Source organism: Hemicordylus capensis, chromosome 3, assembly GCF_027244095.1.
Source record: "Hemicordylus capensis ecotype Gifberg chromosome 3, rHemCap1.1.pri, whole genome shotgun sequence".
NCBI lineage: Eukaryota > Metazoa > Chordata > Lepidosauria > Squamata > Cordylidae > Hemicordylus > Hemicordylus capensis.
In genome coordinates, this window is record NC_069659.1 from 140962812 (window position 1) to 140984099 (window position 21288).

The 21288-nt window shown below is 42.5% G+C and overlaps 1 protein-coding gene across 16 annotated transcripts in view; it reads right to left on the minus strand.

Moving 5' to 3' along the window:
• MCF2L (MCF.2 cell line derived transforming sequence like) overlaps positions 1–21288 on the minus strand; it is a 178959-nt gene that overhangs the window by 90170 nt on the left and 67501 nt on the right. For 14 of the 16 annotated variants that reach the window (XM_053306934.1, XM_053306931.1, XM_053306943.1 and 11 more), the window contains one exon: positions 6788–6871. The exons of the other annotated variants lie outside the window; for them this stretch is intronic. In XM_053306934.1, the coding sequence (XP_053162909.1) occupies positions 6788–6871 (84 nt within the window). The remainder of the gene's footprint in view (positions 1–6787; positions 6872–21288) is intronic. 16 annotated transcript variants of the gene reach the window in all.

Genomic DNA, 21288 nt, shown 5'->3' on the forward strand with positions numbered 1-21288 from the left:
ATACCAACCTTAACCAGGTAGTAGTCCATCCATGACAATGGGGTAACCACCTGATCCCCCACCCGTGGAACACCCCCCTGAATCGAACAGAAGACCAAATCAAGTGCATGGCTGGCAACATGAGTTGGTTCAGAAACTAATTGGGATAGGCCCATAGTTGTCATGGTTGCTATGAACTCCTGAGCCACACCAGACAAGCCAGCCCCAAAGTGGATAGTGAAGTCCCCCCGCACCAAGAGCCTGGGAGACTCTAACACCAACTCCACGACCAGCTCCATCAGCTCAGTTAGGGAGTCAGTTGGGCAGCGGGGTGAACGGTACCCCAACAAAATCCCCAATCTATCCCTAGTTCCCAGCCTCTGAAATACACACACAATATAAGTCAACTGTCTTACAGGGGCCCTGGTAATGGAGATAGAATTTTTATGGACCACAGCCACTCCACCCCACCCCCCGCCCACTTCCCTTAACATGCTCCACAACAGAATAACCTGGAGGGAGAAGCTGAGCCCACACTGGGCCACTCGCCTCCCCCAACCAGGTCTCAGTTATACATGCCAGGTCAGCTCCCTCATCCACGATCAAATCATGGACAATTTCGGTCTTATTCTGAACTGACCTGGCATTACAAAGTAGCAAGGTCAGGCTCTGTGGGTAGTTGGTGCTGCTCCCCAAGGCCTGAGAGTTGTCAGAACAGTTGGAAGTAGAAATAGTTACTAAATTACTAATTTCTCTTCCCCTGTAGCAGCCAGCTGTTCTGCCAGTGCCAATTCTTCTATGCCCCACCACTACAGCAATAGCTGCCCCAAGGCTACCAGGCACACCCCCTGCATCATCTCCCTCATGAGAGCCCAAACACATCTCATCAACTAGGCCTGGCACAACTCAAGGCAATAAAAACAGCTCTTTAACCAGAACCTCCTCCTACCCACGATACAACCATCGCCCAGCCCACATTCCCACCCGTGAAGGCCCAGTCCCAAAGGCCGGCCCTGCTTGGCAGCCGCCTACAGGCAGGCCGCCAGCAATCCTGCCGGCGTGTCTTCAATGATTTATGAGCCTCTGAATTCCCAGCAGCCCCTCCTGCCACAAAGGACTGCTGGCCGACACAGGTGTCAAGTGTCAAGGCTTTCCTGAAGGCAACAGGCAACAGGCATCTCCTTGTCCGGGCAACAAATGGAAAAGTAAACCCAGAGGGGCCAGTTTTAAAGTCCAAGCAGGGAAGGGAGGGGGGACGATGACCGTCAAACCCTCTAAACCTGGTCCTCCATGCGGCTGGCTTGTCTTCAGTTATTTATGAGCCTAAATTATTGGAGAATGCTCCTGATAAGTTGGTCTCTGGAATGTCCCAAAGAAACCATATTACTCCTGTTCTGAAAGAACGACACAGGCTGCCAGTAGGTATCTCGGCAAAATACAAAGTGTTGGTTGTTACTTATAAAGCCCTTAATGGCTTGGGCCAGTACCTTCTTCATTATGAAGCCCATTGCCTATTAAGATATTATAAGGAGGTTTGTCTCAGGATGCTGTCAGATCGTCTGGTGGTGACTCAGAGGTGAGCCTTCTCTATAGTTGTTCTGGGGCTGTGGAAAATACATCCTGTTGAAATCAAATCCTGCTCCATCCTTGTGGCTTTCAGGAAACATCTAAAGGTGCAGCTGTTCAGCCAGGCTTTTACGAATATGACATGACAAATATTTATATACTGCTTTTTAACAAAAAGTTCCCAAAGTGGTTTACATATAAATAAATAAAGGCTTTGAATGGAAAGTTTACCTTTTTTCTCCTTTTTTGTTCTAAATGTATTTCAAATAAATTCTGTATGTTCTGTTTTCTTAATTGATATGATATACAAATGTATTAAATGAATGAATGAATGAATGAATGAATGAATGAATCTGAACCATCCCTTACGCTGATAGGCAAAGGAAAACAAACTGAAATGTGTCAAAAACAAAACAATCCTTTGGAATAGAGTTATACAAGGATTAGGTAAAAATCAGCTTGGGTCCAGTGTACTCAAGAGATTGCCTTCTTTGTCATGTACCATGCCGCCTATTGAGATCATCTGGAGAGGTCTGGTTACAGTTGCCACCAGCTGGTTTGGATAGCAATCTGGGACTAGGCCTACTCTGTGGCTGCCACAGGGCTTTGGAATATGGTCTCTGTCAAAATAAGAGTATCTCCATCTCTGTTTGCTTTTAGGAAGACCATCAAGACACACTTGTTATCTTAGGCTTCTAACTGAAATTATTTTCAAATTGTTTGTTTTTATCCTATGAAATTGTTTTAATTTTTCCACTCTGTGAGATTGTTTTAAATGTTTTTATTCTGTTTGATATTTGTTGACTTAAATTTAATTGTGTACACCACCTAGAGATATCAGGCAGCATATAAATATGAATAAAAGTGATTTAATGCACCTCCTTAATTCTTAAAAATTCTTAATTCTTAAAATTCTTAATTCTAAAATCAGCATATCTGGAAATTCAGTGTCTGAAAAATGAAAGCATATCTTTATTATCAAAAGGAACTGCAGCAGAAACAATGGCAACAGAATGTTCTTTTACAACACACACACAATGGTATAAAAACAGAGTCACGGTCAGAAGTCTGCTTGTGCATGCAAGCTACAATGTGACCTGCTGTCAAGGAAAGCTAGTGATACTCACAGTGTGGATGCAAAATATATCATAATCTGTATTTAGTATTCTGGAAATGTTGATGCAAATCCCCAAAGCCTTCAGGAATACAAACAACGTAACCCACAATTATCAAAGAATATATTAAAATGGCAGTATAAAGGCAGAAAAAACCAAAACTAAAAAACCACAACCCCCCCCCCAAAAAAAACAACCCAGTTCAAAATTTCTACTATTTGAAGATTAGCATAGGAGCTGCAATGATGTGGGCCCTGAAATGAAAATGCCTTGCTACTGTCTTTCCAAAAATCAGACAAATACTTTGATTTATTTGAATTCTTATATGAATGCTGCATGGACAGGGGGAATGCAGCCCCCTAAAGGTAAGCAAATCTAAAACCAGTGGAATGCTGTGAAGCCTGCTATGTGTGGAGTAGAAACATCCAATAAGGTATAAAGCTGTGTTTATTAAAAAAAATTAGACTGGGGTATAAAGGTGTCACTGGGATCTTAAAAACTAGACTGGCATCTAGAGGCGAAGTGCTAAGCAGAGCAGAAGATAGAGTTTCTTTTCAAACCTGTTCTGCTGTGTTCAGGATTTGAGCACCTCCCTTTTTTAGTTCCTACTTGTGCTTCCTTATTTTGAGTCCCAAGGCACAGCTCCAGAACTTATTTCAGTGCTAAGGCTCAGCTCCGAAAGATAAGCAGTAGTAACAAGGCTGTGAGCATATGCAGAAGAACAGACACAGTGAGAAGACAATTATTTGGGTCTCCATCTCTCCCCCTTCTAGGAGTGTGCAGAACAGGTTCAGTTTGAACCAGCCTGGATTAACTGGTTCAAACTTGAACCGGCCGAGTCCCCGCAAAATGGCAGATGGTCCGAGTATGAACAGAACTGGGACTGATACAGACTGGTTTGAGGACTATGCTTGTAAAGGGGATTCCTGTGAGGATCTGCTTTACAAGTAAAGGGGTGGGGAAATCCTTTAAAAGTATTGTAAGGGTGGCGGTGAGAGAATACCTTATTGACTTCTTCAGCAGCTCTTCTAAGCCCTCTTGGTGCTGTTCCCCAGCAGCGCTGGTGACACAAATGGCTGCTGGTCCATGCTGCTGAGGGGGGTGGGGGCGGCACCAGTGGCACTTAGAGGAGCTGCCGCAAAAATCAATAAGGTACCATCTTGCAGCCGCCACCACCCCCCGGCCATCCTTACAACACTTTTAGAGGATTCCCCCGCCCCGGGAATTACTGGATCCCCCTTTACTTGCATAGCCCGTGAATTGATTCAATTGAATGGACCAGACCGCCGGCCAGTTCAATCGAACCGGCTCACAGACTGGCAGTTCGGTTTGAATTCGGCTCGCATTAGAACCAAACCACCTGAACCGGTTCCATACACACCCCTACCCCCTCCATGAAGTTAGATAATTTCATGGCAATTGAGTCTGATAATGAAGGTTTAAAAGAATAGCGTGGGGGGGGGGGAGTCTTAAGTGAAAGTTGTCTCAGAAGCTCAGAATAAATTAGTGGAAACACAAATACTGTAGTTCATTAATAATCTGTAGCCCTTATTATATTGTCACTATCTCTGACTCTTTTCTAACACAGTTCTCTCATATCTGGCAGAGGAGTCTACAGCCTTCTTCTTCTTAGCAGGTTGATTGCTCCTGGCATAATATTTTGAAGTTATTTAACAACAGATGTGTTTTTAAAGCACACGATTTCTGTTTATGTTCAAACTACAATGTCAGCAGCTGCAAAAAAGAGGGGGTAAATGACACTTGACAGAAGCAGCACTGAACAAGGAGTATCAGCAGAATTGTGTGCAAGTAATTTGCTACATAAATCCAACAACAACAAAGTATTAAATACAGTTTTCATGTTACAAGGATACCCTGCAATGTAAGATCTTTGAAGTTAGCTATTAACACACATTCATTTCTTAAAACACAGCTAAATGCACGTGTGCATAAAAGTCAAACTGCACTCGGTAAATTACAATTAAAGTGTGTGGTAGTGGTGGTGGGGAGTTGAAAACACAGTCATGGAATCCATTTACTTCTTTTAGGTCATAAAATCAACAATGAACCCAAGGCTTGACTAAGACAGAGAAAATATTGGCTGTTCTCCCATGTTTAGAAAATAATAATAAAAAAATCTAACAGTTACTCTGCTTCATTTTGAGCACAAATTAGCAGAGATTCCATGTCCTATTCAGACAAGGGGGGGGAAAGAATGCTGTATTCATGTTGCAGAGACCCAAAAGCATTCTGGCAAACCCTGCCTTGCCTCATCCTGCCATGCTCTCCAAGCTTATGGTGTCTGAAAAGGCAAATGCCAGAAGCGTGATCGCATCTGTTTATGTGATCAGAAGGTTGAGGTGTCCCACCTTTCTGATCACCGAAACGGATACCATCACACTTACAGTGCTCCTCTTCAGATAAATAACATAAGCTTAGAGAGTGTGCAGAGAGTGATGTTTCGCATTACATCAGTGCCAGGTAGGACTTCTCGATGAGCTCTCAGGACAATGCTCATGAGTTCAACATCCTTCCTCCACATCTGAACAGGGCTAATGTAGTCATACTTTTATTAGGACCAACCAGAGTGACATACTGATTGTGATATTTGATTGAGATATTATCTAGTGATTGTGATATTTGCATTTTAACCTACTTTCCTTAGAGCTCTCCTGGAAGTGTGTGTGTGTGTGTGTGTGTGTCTCCCGCTACAAACATCTCAATGCCTGGACCAGTATGAACCAAGCTGGGTCCAGTCGTAGGGACACCTTAACACTAGTTTGTGATGACGTCATCCACCCCAATTCAAGATGGCGGACACGTGAACATTTAAGGCTGAAGTTAGCTAACTTGTGAGAATTGTAATTATCAATTAAGACTGTAGTGAAAGGAAAGTAAGCAGATAAGTTCTTACCAGAACAACTTGTTTTCTAATGGACTACCTATGGTTTTTATGTTCTTTAATTAGGTAACTGCAGGCTAGAGTGAATATGTGATAACCTTAAAAATCCAAAGCTCAGGACTCATTTTGCATGCCTCAAATATGAAAAGATCTAAGACTGAAGATTTCATCCCGCATGGTTTCTAGGTCTTTTTGGTTCTAAGCAGAAGCCAGCGTGGTGTAGTGGCTAGAGTGCTGGACTAGGATTGGGGAGACCCGAGTTCAAATCCCCATTCAGCCATGAAACTAGCTGGGTGACTCTGGGCCAGTCACTTCTCTCTCAGCCTAACCTACTTCACAAGGTTGTTGTAAGGAGAAACCTAAGTATGTAGTACACCGCTCTGGGCTCCTTGGAGGAAGAGTGGGATAGAAAAATGTTTAAATAAATAAATAAATAAATAAATAATCAGCTGTGAAGTTCAGCTATCATCACAATTCTGAAACCTGACAAGGTGTCCTCTCATTCCTTGATATCTGGTCATAGTACTGTGTGGCTTGAAGCATATGCAGTGTAGTAGTTATGAACATCAGTTATGTGTCATGAGTCCCTTGTCCAAATTTCAGCCCAGCTATACACTTGGTGTGTAACAAACTGCTTTCTGTCAAGCACAGGCTCTATCTTTACTCTGGCCCTATCTATGCAAACCTACTTGACAGGATTTTTGTGAAGATTTCTAAGAAAAATGTGTGTGAAGCATTTCTGAGCAATTAGCTATTCAGTCTAATAGCATTACTGCTGCACTATAAAGCTACCACAGTGACTCATCTTACTCTGTTAAAATTACCATTTCAGGGCCAAAGTAGACAGTACTTTACAAACGTGCTTTGACCCTGTATATTTTTTCTGTCATTCTTAAACAACAGCAGCTGCCAATCTAAATGGGAGCAAAGGTGGGGAGAGGCGGGATTTAATCCACTGTCCCTGCAACACAGTCCCGATCTGGATCAGGGCAACAAAACATATAAAACCAAACATCAGAATGTGTTCAAAGTCACACCTAGTTTGGCTCTAAATCGCACAGTATTTGTCTTGTAAATTCCAAATTATCAGATATTCACACAGATTAAAAATAAATTATAAAAAGATAGACATTAGAGGGTTTGTACACCCATTCTGTAAAACGTGAACCAAACTGAACAAACATACATTGTTTAAGAACTCAATGATAAAAATACACATCTTCACCTGACAAATAGGCAAACTTCTTCCTTAGCTGCTCCTCAATATCTTCAGCCTGGAGGAGAATGTTATCTTGATGCATGATTTCATCTGAAATAAATCCCACATAAAAAACACAACTTTGTAATTTCACATAGAACTATTTGGCTCACAATTGTTTATTTTTTACTTTTGTTAACAGCTCCACACACTTCAGAGGGTGCTGGTCTGGAGGTTCCTAACCTTCGGGGTGGGGGGGGGTAGGTTTCCAGGAACTGTGTGGAGCTTCTGCTAGTTGGTGGAAACAGAAAAAGCCCATGTACACATGGGACATCATGTGTGGTTCTGTCCATCCTGGCCTTTGTTGGACCACTGTAGAGAGTTATGATATTGTTTTCAGGATGGTTCTGCTGGATCAACTCCAGCTTCTCTCTGCTTTACCCACACTTCTGTAATTAGCAGCAATGCAATCAGGGTACAGAGAAAAGAAGAGGAGGTGGTGGGGCAGTAATTGGATTACCAGATGGGAAATGCAAATGAAGATGGGCACATAATTGCACAGAGAAAGGAAGAAAAGGGGCATAAACAGAGAAGGTGGAAAACCTGGGCTCAAATACAGAGATTTAAACACACTTCCCTATTCTGGCCACCTATGGAAAACACACTTTGCAGCAAAGAACTAAAATATATCACCATATTATAAAGTTAGCTCAATGGAAATATCCAGACTATATTAGTCATGTTTAAGTGCTATTGAAATTAATAAGATTTCAATAGTGCTCAGTCATGACCAACTAATCTGGAGGATATCTGCAAAAAGAGATCAACATCCAGACAAACCTACTCATAGAGTTTATCAGGAAGAGTCAAATGTACTCATGGAGGAGTTGAGCTAGAGGGGAGGGATGCTTTTCAGCAGTCCCCACATTCCTCTGCAGTGACCTCCTGGAAATATGTCCCTGTTGGCTATGGGAGCCTCAGGGACATATTTTTGGGAGGCACTAATGGCTGTAGAGCGATTGTGAGGGGGAATTACCAAATACTGTCCTTCCCTCTTGTGTGATGAAAAACGTTTTTCATGAGCAGAGCATTAGTTTGGATGAAAGCCAAAATTATCCAAGAACAAACTCATTTTGCCCTACAAACGCTTTGGCAATAAACATGATTGCACCAGAAAGTATTAAATTCTGATTAATAAGAACATAAGAACAGCCTTGCTGGATCAGGCCCAAGGCCCATCTAGTCCAGCATCCTGATTCGCACAGTGGCCCACCAGATGCTGCTGGAAGCCACAGACAGGAGTTGAGGGCGTGCCCTCTCTCCTGATGTTACTCCCCCGCAACTGGTACTCAGAGGCATCCTGCCTTTGAGGATGGAGGTGGCCTTTAGCCCTCTAACTAGCAGCCAATGATAGACCTCTCCTCCATGAAGTTATCCAAACCCTTCTTAAAACCATCCAGGTTGTTGGCTGTCACCACATCTTGTGGCAGAGAATTCCACAAGTGGATTATGCGTTGTGTGAAAAAGTATTTCTGTTTGTTGGTCCTAGATTTTCTGGCAATCAATTTCATGGAATGACCCCTGGTTCTAGTGTTATGAGAGAGGGAGAAGAATTTCTCTCTATCCACTTTCTCCACACCATGCAAGATTTTATAGACCTCTATCATGTCTCCCTGCAGTCGTCTTTTTTCTAAACTAAACAGCCCCAGGTGTTACAGCCTTGCCTCATAAGAAAGGTGCTCTAGGCCCCTGATCATCTTGGTTGCCCTCTTCTGCACCTTTTCCAGTTCTACAATGCCATTTTTTAGATATGGTGACCAGAACTGTACACAGTATTCCAGGTGTGGTCGCACCATAGTTTTGTAGGAGAGCATTATAACATTAGCCGTTTTATTTTCAATCCCCTTCCTAATGATCCCTAGCATGGAATTGGCCTTTTTCACAGCTGTTGCACATTGAGTCAACACACTTTCAATGAGCTGTCCATCATGACCCCAAGATCCCTCTCCCGGTCAGTCACCGACAGCTCAGATCCTATCAGCATATACTTGAAGTTCGGGGTTTTCGTCCCAATGTGCATCACTTTACACTTGCCAGCACTGAACCACATTTGCCACTTTGTCACCCACTCCCCCAGTTTGGAGAGATCCTTTTGGAGCTCCTCACAATCAGTTTTGGATTTCACTACCCGAAAGAGTTTGGTATTATCTGCAAATTTGGCCACCTCGCTGCTTACCCCTGCTTCTAGATCATTTCTGAATAAATTTAAAAAACACCGGTCCCAGTACAGATCCCTGGGGGACCCACTTCTTACTTCTCTCCATCGTGAACACTCCATTGATACCTACCCTCTGTTTCCTGTCTTTCAACCAGTTAGCAATCTACACATGTACTTGTCCCCATATCCCTTGACCACTAATACCCAGCTCATTATTTTATTTACTATTGAAATATGCCAGTACATATGGAGAACTGCAGGAAATGAGATGAGAAACCCAAGAAGAAAGTGAAATTAGGTGGGTTACAAAACATTTAAGCAGCAGAGTTATATACTGCAATGTGACAAGACTTTCGACATCTGGGGAAGAAGAAAAGAAAAGAAAAAAGTCCAGTTTAATGCATACTTCTCTCACATGACAAACATGTGGGCAGTAGCATTACTGAAAACTATCCAGAAAGATATCAGTTTCATTTGGATTCAACAACAACATTTTCATGACACTCTATTCTTCTCATTTTATATCCAGTCAAATTTGGTGACAGATGACGATACCATTTCACACTATAGGTAGGGGATTATTAGTTTTTTAAAATGTTCCCTCACATAAAAACTTTCTGCAAGCAAAAGGAGAAAGGCTATGCAAATTTTCTACTTCTAAGGAAATTTTTCTTCCCCATAAAGGATAGAATTCCAGAATTCATCCCTCATTGACACAGTGGCCTTCTTCAGAAGTTTTAAAAACTGGGGACACTGTACTCACAGTGTCCCTGAGAGTGAAGTCTGAAGACAGTCCTGTACCAATATGCTCAGAAGCACCCCCACTTAGGGGTGTGCAAGCCGGATATTTGGCTGAGCTGGGTTGAACCAACCTGGCTCAGCCAAACTGGGTCTGGTTTGGCTATTGTACCGGGCTGAGCTGGTTTGCGGGCTGGCTCGAAGGATAAACCAGTTAAGGTTCTCCTTTACAAGTAAAGGGCATTCCCAGGAAATGCAGCAGGTGGGGGGAAGGATTCCTTTTATCTTTAAAATGCAGATGCTAAATAAAAATATGTATATTTTAAAGAGAGACAAATAAATGTTTATATGGAGAGCTCCACCATAGATTATGACATACAGATTAAATGTACTAACTAGCAACAATCTGCAAACCAAACCCAGAAATTCAGGCCATATACTTGTGAATTTGGTCACTTGTCCTTCCCCCCCGCCAAAAAAAAAAAAAGTTTTCTCCTTGGCTGCTAAGGTTAGTAATCCTATTGGACCAATATTCAATGTTCATAATTTGATTTTTAACTGATCTTCAACAAGTTTTTAAATTGCTTTGTATTGTATTTTATATTGTCTCCCCACTCCCCTTTAGTCTGTTATGATTTAATGTGTCTGTTTTTATTTCACATTATAATGTTCTGTTGTGAGCTGCCCAGAGAACAATTTGTTATAGGGCAGCTAACAAATAAAGTTGTTTAGTATTATCTATATATTAAATTATCTTATCGCCGACTGCATAGGGAATTGCGTGGGGATGTGGGAATGTGTCTGGATGCCTGATGGAACTCTCGTGAGGCCCTGCGAGAGTTCCAACCATTGCCTGGGGAGGGAATGGCAGCAAGGGAGGCAGGCAGGAGAGAGGAGGAAGAAGCAAAATTGAAGGGGAACTGGCAGAGTTGGGGGAAAGCAGATAGAAAGGAGGGAAAGAAGCGAAAATGAAGGGGAATTGGCAGAGTAGAGGGAAAGGATGAAACCGGACCTACTGCCTTGGGGAGGAAATGGCATTGAAGGTGGCGAGACACTAGGCAGCTGCACTCAAGCCACCCGACAGGAACTACGGCCGCTTTGGGAGCAGTGCAGGCAGGAGATAAATAATGGCGGAGGAGGCGAGAAAGCAGAGGAGTCTTGGGCAGAAGGGGGCCGGGGGGGAAGAGAGAGGAGCCTGGGGCAGAAGGGGGCCGGGGGGGAAGAGAGGAGCCTGGGTCAGAAGGGGGCCGGGGGGGGAAGAGAGGAGCCTGGGGCAGAAGGGGGCCGGGGGGGGAAGAGAGGAGCCTGGGTCAGAAGGGGGCCGGGGGGGGGGAAGAGAGGAGCCTGGGTCAGAAGGGGGCCGGGGGGGGGGGAAGAGAGGAGCCTGGGGCAGAAGGGGGCCGGGGGGGAAGAGAGGAGCCTGGGGCAGAAGGGGGCCGGGGGGAAGAGAGGAGCCTGGGTTAGAAGGGGGCCGGGGGAGGAAAGAGAGGAGCCTGGGTCAGAAGGGGGCCGGGGGGGAAAGAGAGGAGCCTGGGTCAGAAGGGGGCCGGGGGGGAAAGAGAGGAGCCTGGGTCAGAAGGGGGCCGGGGGGGGGAAGAGAGGAGCCTGGGGCAGAAGGGGGCTGGGAGGGAAAGAGAGGAGCCTGGGTCAGAAGGGGGCCGGGGGGGGGAAAGAGAGGAGCCTGGGTCAGAAGGGGGCCGTGGGAGGAAAGGGAGAAGCCTGGGGCAGAGGGGGGCCAGGTGGGAGAGAGGAGCCTGGGGCAGAAGGAGGTGGGGGAGGTGGGCGGAAGTGGGGGGAGTGTACTGCCGCACAGATGCTCTGTGCGGGTTCAGATATTATCATCATTATTAATGTTATTTCTTTCCAAAGCTGAACCACTAATTATTTGGCTCCAAGGCAGGCTCTCCACACTTAATCTATCAACCCATCCATTAGCCAACATTCTTGTGGCATAATTCCTAGCAGTATACAATCTAACATACAGGTGTAATGCACAGGATGAATTAAACAAATTCTCTTTGTAACTTCTATCCAAAAGGTAGCAGAACAATAATCAGAAATCATGGGGAAAAGAAAAAGAAATTGAGGATTTATTGGACTTAAACTAATGAAAAGATTTCCTGGCATTCATTTTCTCTAGACATGGACCAATTCCAGTTTTCCTCGATATGCTGATTGTACACACTTGTAATATGAAAGCATGAACAAGAACTAACTGATTATCCCATTTTCACCAGGCTTGATTGAGGTGTACCATGGACAGCACCACTCACTTCTTATCATTTTTTTAAAGGAAAAAATGGTATATCTTTTTTGTGTAGTCACGTGTGAAAAGCACACTGGCATCTCTTTTACCAGATGTACACTTGAAAGCCGCAGGTTCAAATACCTACTTATCCAAAACTCACACAGTGATACTGGACTGGTCTCTCACTCACAGACTAGCCTCCCTTACAGAATTGTTTTGAGGATAAAAGGCCACCCCTGTAGGTCAACCTGAATTCCTTGGAAGGAGAGCAGTATAAAAACATAAACAATAAACAGAAATACAATTCTTACCCCCTAGGAACACAGGAAGCTCTCTTACACCAAGACAGAACATAAATTCATCTAGCTCAGTAATGTCTACACAGACCAGCAGCAACTTCTCCAAGGATGCAGGAAGGAATCTCTCTCAACCCTATCTTGGAGATGCCAAGGAGGGAACTTGAAACCTGCAGATGCTCTTCCCAGAGCAGCCCCATTCTGTAAGGGGAATATCTTACAGTGCTCACACATGTAGCACCCCATTAAAATGCAATCCAGGACAGACCCTGCTTAGCAGAGGGGGGAATTCATGCTTGCTACTGCAAGACCAGCTCTCCTCTCAGAAGTAACTGTGAAGTCTTCTGGTGCATGTTTGTGAGGGAAAAGAAATGTGCACGCTCATCACATTTCACAGCATAAATTCAGAGTACAACATGATTTCTCACACAAAAGTAAATATATATGGAAGAAATTAAGCCTTGAATTAATTGGCCCTTTGTGCTCAAACTACCCCACCCCCCTGTCCCATACAAGGTTTCCAACAACTATAAAAAGAGTGTCAGTCCGGCTGTGACCTTGTAATATGCAAAATACGTCTGAAAACCTGTGTACCATATTTTGATATAATCAATGGCATTAAAAGCTACTACAAACTATATGAATACTAGTAGAGATTCACAGCTGTTATTATATCCCCTACAATTCAGCACAGAGAAGTCTTTGCTCCTGAAGCACAAAACTACATCCATAGAATCTAGAACAGGTGGTCCTTGTTATCTGCAGACTCCATATCCATGGTTTTCCGTATCCATGACTGGATATCTGAGACCCAGTTCCATTATCTACAGGTAGAAAAATAGATGGAATTTGCCTATCCACGGTTTTGAGTGGCTGGAAATGACCCGGAAATGATTTCCAATGTCATTCCCTGCCGCCATTTTCCAGCAGAGAGCCATTTTATGGCTCTTTTTAAAAGCCTGTATTTCAGAGTCAATGAATGCTGTTTTTAAAAGTTGCTCAACAGATACTTCCCATATGGTGCTGATGTTACTCTCAAAATTATGCAATTGTATTTTGGATTATGCAATTGTCTGTCTTCCCATATAACTGATCACATTTGTCAGAGTAATCCCTGCTAACGGGACAAAGTAGTACATTCTAAAGTGGTAAAGTAAAGTAAAGTTGTGCCCTTGAGTCGGTGTCGACTCCTGGTGACCACAGAGCCATGTGGTTTTCTTTGGTAGAATACAGGAGGGATTAATCATTGCCTCCTCCCATACAGCGTGAGATGATGCCTTTCAGCACCTTCCTATATCACTGTTGCCCGATATAGTTGGGAAACACACCAGCTGATATTCGAACCAGCAACCTCTGGCTCGCTAGGCAAGTCATTTTTCCTGCTGTGCCATCAGGTGGCAGCTCTCTTCCAATAAGCAGTGGAGAGAGGAACTGTCCCTATTCAGCCCCAGCACAGCATTGCTCCAGTGGCTGTTGTGGGTATTTCTTTTTTGACTGTGAGCTCTTTGGGGAACAGGAACTATTTTCTTATTATTCATTTTTTAATGTAAACTGTTTTGAGAACTTTCGTGGTTGAGAAGAGGTATAATCCTCTAAATGCACTGAAATTCTAGCACAGGGAGATGTGCCAACCACTGGAATATTTAGAAAACTCTGAATATTCCTGTTAGATCTGCACTAGTAATCAGCTACAAGCTGCGGTTTGCTAATGTGTGCTTGGTGAATCTGCGTACAATATTTATTTTATTTCTTGATCGATTTCAATATTACTTTTCATTAAAATAATTGCTAAGCAATTTACAATATAACTAAACTATGTACAATTAAAATACAAAAAGGACAGATATTAAATATGTATCTCTATTTAAAAATTTAAAAACCTATATAACACAGTAACAGAAAAAACACTAATATCTATTAGAGCCGATAACAAGCTTTCCCAATTCTTGTACCACACCTCTTGGGCTAATTAAGAAGAGAAGCACAAGATTTGCTTCGGCCACATAGGCCTTGTTTCTCTTGCCACATCTTAACTTCCACCCGAATCTGATTCCCCCACTACTGCTATTGTGAAAATTATTCCTTTTAAATGAGAAAATCATTACTAATCGCAACATTTTCATTATTTATAAATTATATAATTTACTGAAAAGCCATTTCTATTATATTCAGAATCATTAGAGAGCTCAGGAGGGAAGATCTCTTCATCTGCCCCAGCTACAGTGGAAGTGCACAAGTAAAGGAGCACTGCTAATTAAAATTTTCTGGAAACATGGAGTTAGAGTTCAAAATCAGGTAGTTTACAGGAGGACCTTGATATCTACGGATTCATTGTCAGCTGATTCACATATATGCAGTTGGGTCAAAGCCACCAGACCTCAGCATAAATGAAAAAGAAGGGGGAGGGACATGCCGACTTCATGTATCTGTGGGTAGGGGGTCGCCGGAAATAGCCAGGGAAGTAATTTCCAGCTGCTATTTTGTGTTTTGGACCCTCAAAATGGCTCAGAAAGGGGGGAAAACCGACTGTTTTCAGCCCATTTGGGGGCATTCCGTAGTACAGTGTTATTAAAGGAGAGCAGCTCAGCACAGTAGACAGCTTCCCCCTGCATTTCCCCCACAAAAATCAGTGGTTTTTAAAAAATGTTTTTCCCCAACCCTGAACCTAACTCCCAGTTCCCCATTGCCACAATGCCTCAATATTTGTGGTTTCTGTATCTGTGGTTGTACTGTGGAATGGAACCCCCGCGAATATCGAGGTCCTCTTGTATTTAGGAAATCCATCAGGGAGTAGATAAGACTGATCACGTCTCATTGCTAGTTACATACAGGAAGTGAGGGAGGAAGAAGGAAGTCTTTCATCTCTCCAGATGAAAGAATGAAACCTGAGACTATCAGTCTAACAAAGGGGAAGAAGAGAAGAGAAAGCATGGTCAGAAAGGAAATGCCATTGCTGGATGTATCTAACCCTATGTCTACCTCTAATGCCCCTAGTGGTCAATAGGACTGCTGGTGCCATGATTCGATGCCAGGCAGGAGCTGCATCTTCAACAAGAATAATGACATGCTCTCTTCTTTCTACTTCAGCAGTTTTACATTCCAATATTCTTGGTGCTATCAGTATGGGATATTCAAAAGAAAAGTGTCTTGGGTTATAGATGCTCTATTTTAAACATATAACATAGAAAATTTAGTATTAGGTCTGGGAAGTGAACAGCTGCTCACAAAAGACAAACGAATGTAGTGTAAGTGTTTACAACAGAGATCCTTCATTTAATAGAAGAAAGAAAGAGTTCCATATATAATCATTTAAAAGCACCCCATTCATCATCTGCAAGTGGAGACTGAAGCCCTGAGGCAAATCTTTAATTCTCCATCCCTTTTGGGTCTTTATCCTTCCTCTATGCTATAAGTCTGTCTAGCCCTACAAGTATTAAAATTGCAAACTGTTATGAGTGTAGGCATCTTTATATCCCCTCCCTTGAACCAGAATTTGGAGTCATCAGTTACCCGCTGTGATGTGTTTAAAGAATTTTTCACAGATAAAACCTTCTGGATTCAGGGCAACTTAGATGGAGACTCCACAATTAATTCGATATCTGAACTGGAAGTGACCAACAACTCTTCTTATGTGATTCGACTGGATCAGTTTCAGGTTGTGACTCCTGAGGATGTGGACAAGCTGCTTGGAGCAGTGAGCTTACCACTTGTTCTCTTGAGCCTTGTCCAACATGGCTTGTTCTAGCAGGGAGGCTGTTGTAGGTGGCCGGGTGGAGATCATAAATGCTTCTCTGAGGGAGGGCAGGATGCCTCCTTGTCTTAAAGAAACAATTATTAGACCTCTTTTTTAAAAGTCTGCATTAGATTCCTCAGAGTTGAGCCTGTTTACAACCCCTCATGGCTGGGCAAGGTAATTGAGAGGGTGGTGGCCTCTCAGCTCCAGGCGGTCTTGAAGGAAACTAATTATCTAGACCCATTTCAAACTGGCTTTCAGGTGGAGACTGCCTTGGTCAGTCTGATGGATGATCTCCAATTGGGAATTGAGAGAGGAAGTGTGACTCTGTTGGTACTTTTGGACCCTCGGCAGCTTCCAATACTATCGACCATAGCATCCTTCTGGAATGCCTGAGAGTGTTGGGGGTGGGAGGCACTGTTTTACAGTGGTTCCACTCTCACCTCTTGGACAGATTCCAGATGGGGTCGATTGGAGACTGTTGCTATTCAAAATCTGAGCTTAAGTATGGTGTCCGTCTAGGCTCTATACTCTCCCCAATGCTTTTTAACATCTAAATGAACGCTGGGAGAGATCATCAAGAGATTTGGAGCCAGGTGTTATCAGTACACTGATGACACCCAGATTCACTTCTCCATATCAGCCTCTTCAGGAGCTGGCATATCTTACCTAAATGCCTGACTGGAAGCAGTAATGGGCTGGATGAGGGAGAATAAACTGAAGCTGAATCCAGAGAAGACGGGGGTACTTATTGTGCAGGGTCAGAACTCCAGAAAGGATTTTTACCCACCTGTTCTAGACGGAGTCACATTTCCCCAAAAGGAACAGGTACCCAGTCCGGGAGTACTTCTGGATGCACACCGCTCCCTGGTTTCTCAAGTTGAGGCGGTGGCCAGAGGTGCTTTCTATCAGTTTCAGCTGATATGCCAGCTGCGCCCGTTTCTCAAGATCAATAACCTCAAAACAGTGGTACATTTGTTGGTAACCTCTAGACGTGATTTCTGTAATGGGCTCTATGTGGGGATGCCTTTGTACGTAGTCTGGAAACTTCAGATGGTTCAAAATGCGGCAGCCAGGTTGGTCTCTGGGTCATCTTGGAGAGACCACATTACTCCCTTGCTGATGGAGCTACACTGGATGCCAATAGGTTTCCGGGCAAAATAGAAAGTGCTAGTTATAACTTATAAAGCCCTAAACAGCTTAGGCCCTGGGTATTTAAGAGAGCATCTTCTTCACTATGAGCCCCACCGCCTGTCACTTGAGGAGATCCATCTCCAGTTACCGCCAGCTCATCTGGTGGCTACACCAAGACAGGTCTTCTCAGTTGCTGCCCCGAGATTGTGGAATGCGCTCCTTATTAAGATACGATCCTCCCCATCTCTGGCAGTTTTAAAAAACATATGAAAACCCATCTCCTCACCCAAGCTTTTACAGCTTTTTAAAATTTGTAGGTTTTAATTTTTTGGCTGATTTTAAATTGTTGAATTGTTTTATCTAACTGTTAACTGCCCGGAGATGAAAGTTGGGGTGGTATATACATTTTTTTAAAAAGAAAAAAGATGACCACATGTCACTTTTAACTGCAAAAGAAGCTGTCTCCTAGAACTTAACAGGACTTTGTTCAATAAACTCTTACATTCAGTAAGAACTTAGTGCATTTAGAAACACACTCTGTATCTTAAAACTCTTAGCTCCGTAAGAAATCCAAAGAAACATGCTTCCCCCCTCTGCTTATGACTTTTATAAGTATCCTAGTTAATTTGTAACCCTGCTGGACTGCTTCATAGTTCAAGCATTACACTAACTGCCATTTCTTCACCATTTCTAGCAACCATTTCAAAACATTGCACCCAAAACTTCAAGTATTATTTCTGTGAGAAAGTGAAGCATCAATTAGAAGGACTAAAAGTGCCTAATTTTGACTTGGATTCATGTCTTATCATTTTAAAATTAAAAATAATGAAAGATTAATCTTCTAGGATATGCAGATAAGGGAGCGGGGATTGCTATTGAAACCACAAGCTTTCAGAAGGGTTACTATCCAAACAGGCCTATATGGTATATGAAGACTCCGTAGAAACACTTCTGAAAGTGTCTGGATGCTGTCAGACTTGAGGATCAAGCATAAGTAATAAAATTTCAAATTCTTAATGAAATACTACAAAAATAATCAGATGATCACCAATTGGAACTATTGAAGGGAGGGAAATAAAATACAGCCTAAAAAAACCAGCTTTGCCTTTATGTAGACTTTTGAAGGATTTTTTTTTTCATACACTATATTTATTTTTATTTAATACATTTTATACTCCCCGTAACAGAAGTCTCAAGGCACTTCATGATCAGATAAAACAACCAAAGATTTAAAAACAAACATTTCACACACACAGAGAAATACCAGACTTGCATAAAGTCCTAAAGCCATTACACTGGGTACCACCCAGACTGAGTTAGTTATGACTAAATCTCATTGCAATTAATAGGACAAGTTGGTTACTACTAAATTTGCCTCACTGATTATTTTAAATGGTGCTTAGTCACAATTAACATAGTTTGGAGGCTACTTAATGTATTCAAAGCCAGCAGTTTACAACCAATCCTGGGCTCAAAGCTGCAAGGGCAGTTATCCCTCAGAATCTCATTGAATATAAAACAGCCTATCTCAGGACAATGGGAGACACTGGACCAGTTCCAACAATACAGCCGCCAGTACACATGACTATGAGGACTCGAAGTACATGTACAGGGGCTATTCAGGTGAAGACCCACCCCCACCCCCAATTGGCGCAACCCTTCTTAATCACATGTGCCAGGGTTTGTACTGTCGGAATTGATTCAGTGACAGACTGATCTGTAAGCCAATGAAGCCCGCACACCTGCTCTTGGCATGGTCTACTGCTACTGGCTCAAGCATATATTTACTCTGTACCCACACTCTTAAAATGGTGGGTTCCAGCTCTGCAAATCTACTGCTGAGCAAGTCAAAATAACTTTTTCCTTTATTCAAGAAGAGATTATTAGTTTGAACAGGCAGTCACAAGTAAATGCTGAATCACACTGGGGTTTTCCACTTGCACATGCTGCTGTGAATGACTGGAAAAGCCTGACCAGGTGCTCTATTGCTAGTTTGAAGTAGCTGACCTTTACAGTTTCTCTCACTTGACAGAGCACAACAAAAGAGCAGACAGATAAGCTGCTGCCAGCACATTCAGTGACCACAGCTAACTTCATATCTCATTTTGAATTCGTCTCACAACTTGGAATACCTTTCACTTTGTTGAGTGGTTTTTTGTTTGTTTCCAACATACGTTTTCTAAAAATATTGAACATGTAAGGTGGGGGCAGTGGAAGAAAAGTAAACCTATACAAGATGGCAATCAATTTTAACCTCTCAACAAAACACACTTGAGAACATAAAGGAGAACAAGCTCCCTTGATGTTATTAAAATTATTAAAAATATTTATATACATTTTTAAAATTGTGGGTATCAAAGCAGGTTTGCATAGCAAAAGTTAATGTTTCTACTTCAAGTCCTACTCAAACTTATAGCAGACTCCCTGTAACAGTTTTCTGTAGTCTCCAATGACAAAATCATTGCAATCCCTCAGTGGATGCAAGCTTTTAACTTGGTTTCACTCATACAATAATATTTGGCATCAAGTATTTCAGAGTATACAGGTGTTTCAAAATGGGGAAAAACCAGTGTTAATATATCAAATCCCCCACCCCTCTCTCCTGCAAAGAATCATTGGGCTATAGATGATGGAGGAAAATCCTATAATCCTCATAGTTCAGTCCAAACCTGGATCACATGGGCAATACCCTTGCAGAAAACTTGAAATTTCTTCTACATAAGACATGGAAGACGTTACCACCAACAGGGAGAAGTTTTAAAAAGTGACAAGTGAATGCCTGAAAGTGTGTGTTAACTTAAAAGTGCTCAGTTTTAAAGGCTGTCAATTCCACTCCTTCAGAAATTAGCCCAGGTTGCCATCTCTCCTTACTCACCTTGATCTGGGGCCTTTAGCAGCTTGATCTGCAGACATTAGCAGAAGATAATGTTCATCCCCAAAAGCTTTACCTGCCAATTTGGTCTGTAGGCATATGGACAGGCTAAATTCATTTGATCCAGGTCAGCAGGCAACCCTAACTCAACTAGGCTAGTAAAAACAGTAAAAACCCTCAATCAAGAAAAACCGTCACCATTATTCTTGGTTAGCCTCTCTTTAAGAAGTACAAAGATATCCTAAACCAGCTGACAGGGACAGCATCAGTGGTTGGTATGGTTGGGCAGCTGCCAAGGGCTCAGAGCCTTCAGAAGGGCTCACTGCGGATGGATCACCCCTGTGCCTACAGTCTTTGTGTGGTGAGGAAGAACAACTCTCCTAGGGACCACTCCAGTAGAAGCTAGCTCTGCCAGCTGGAATGGGAACACCAAGAAAATTTCTCCCTGAATTCTATGTGTTTCTCTAAAAATGTGCTTTCACCCAAGACATTATACACACATATGCAGAACACAACAAAAGGGTTGAAACTTTAGTGTCTGGTAGCTATCATTTGGTTTTAAAAAAACTATTACCACTCTTAGCTTTGCATTCTATCTTACATTCAACATAGTAAACATTATCCTGAATGCAAAGCAATGCTGCAGGCATATCCAGGGACTCTTGAAGTTATTGTAAACAGAAAATTCTTCAATCCCCATTCTCTATGCAGTGACATTGAGATCTTCATCTAATATTACATTCTAATTCTGTAAACAAAAATGTTTAAGATGTTTAAATGTTTAAGTGCCAGAATGCAAATCACCAACCTGACATATCATTGCTCTCCATTCCGTTTTCCTCTGTAAAGTCATGCATACAGAACACAAGACTGGCAATGTGAACTGAATCAGCAGTATTTGGTTTCTCTCTCTGCCCCCCTTCCCCAATTTCCACAAAAACAAGCTTTCAGTTTCACAGTGGACTGAAGATTCACTATTTACAGCAAAGAGTGCTTCCAATGCTTCATTCATATCCTATTCAAAACAAGATTACTGTAGAAAGCTTGAACCACAGGGGAAATTATATATATTATTATACACACACACACACACACACACACACACACACACACACACACGTTTTGGTAGAAGATATAGTCTTTAAAAGCAATTATTTGCACTGCTTCCCTTTTGCACAAAGGTAATAAAAATGCTTTAGAATAAGAATCTGTGTCAAACAATGTATCCCAAGATAGAGAAGATAGGTTCTAAAGGAGCAGTCAGTATGTACAAAAAGAAAACAGTCATT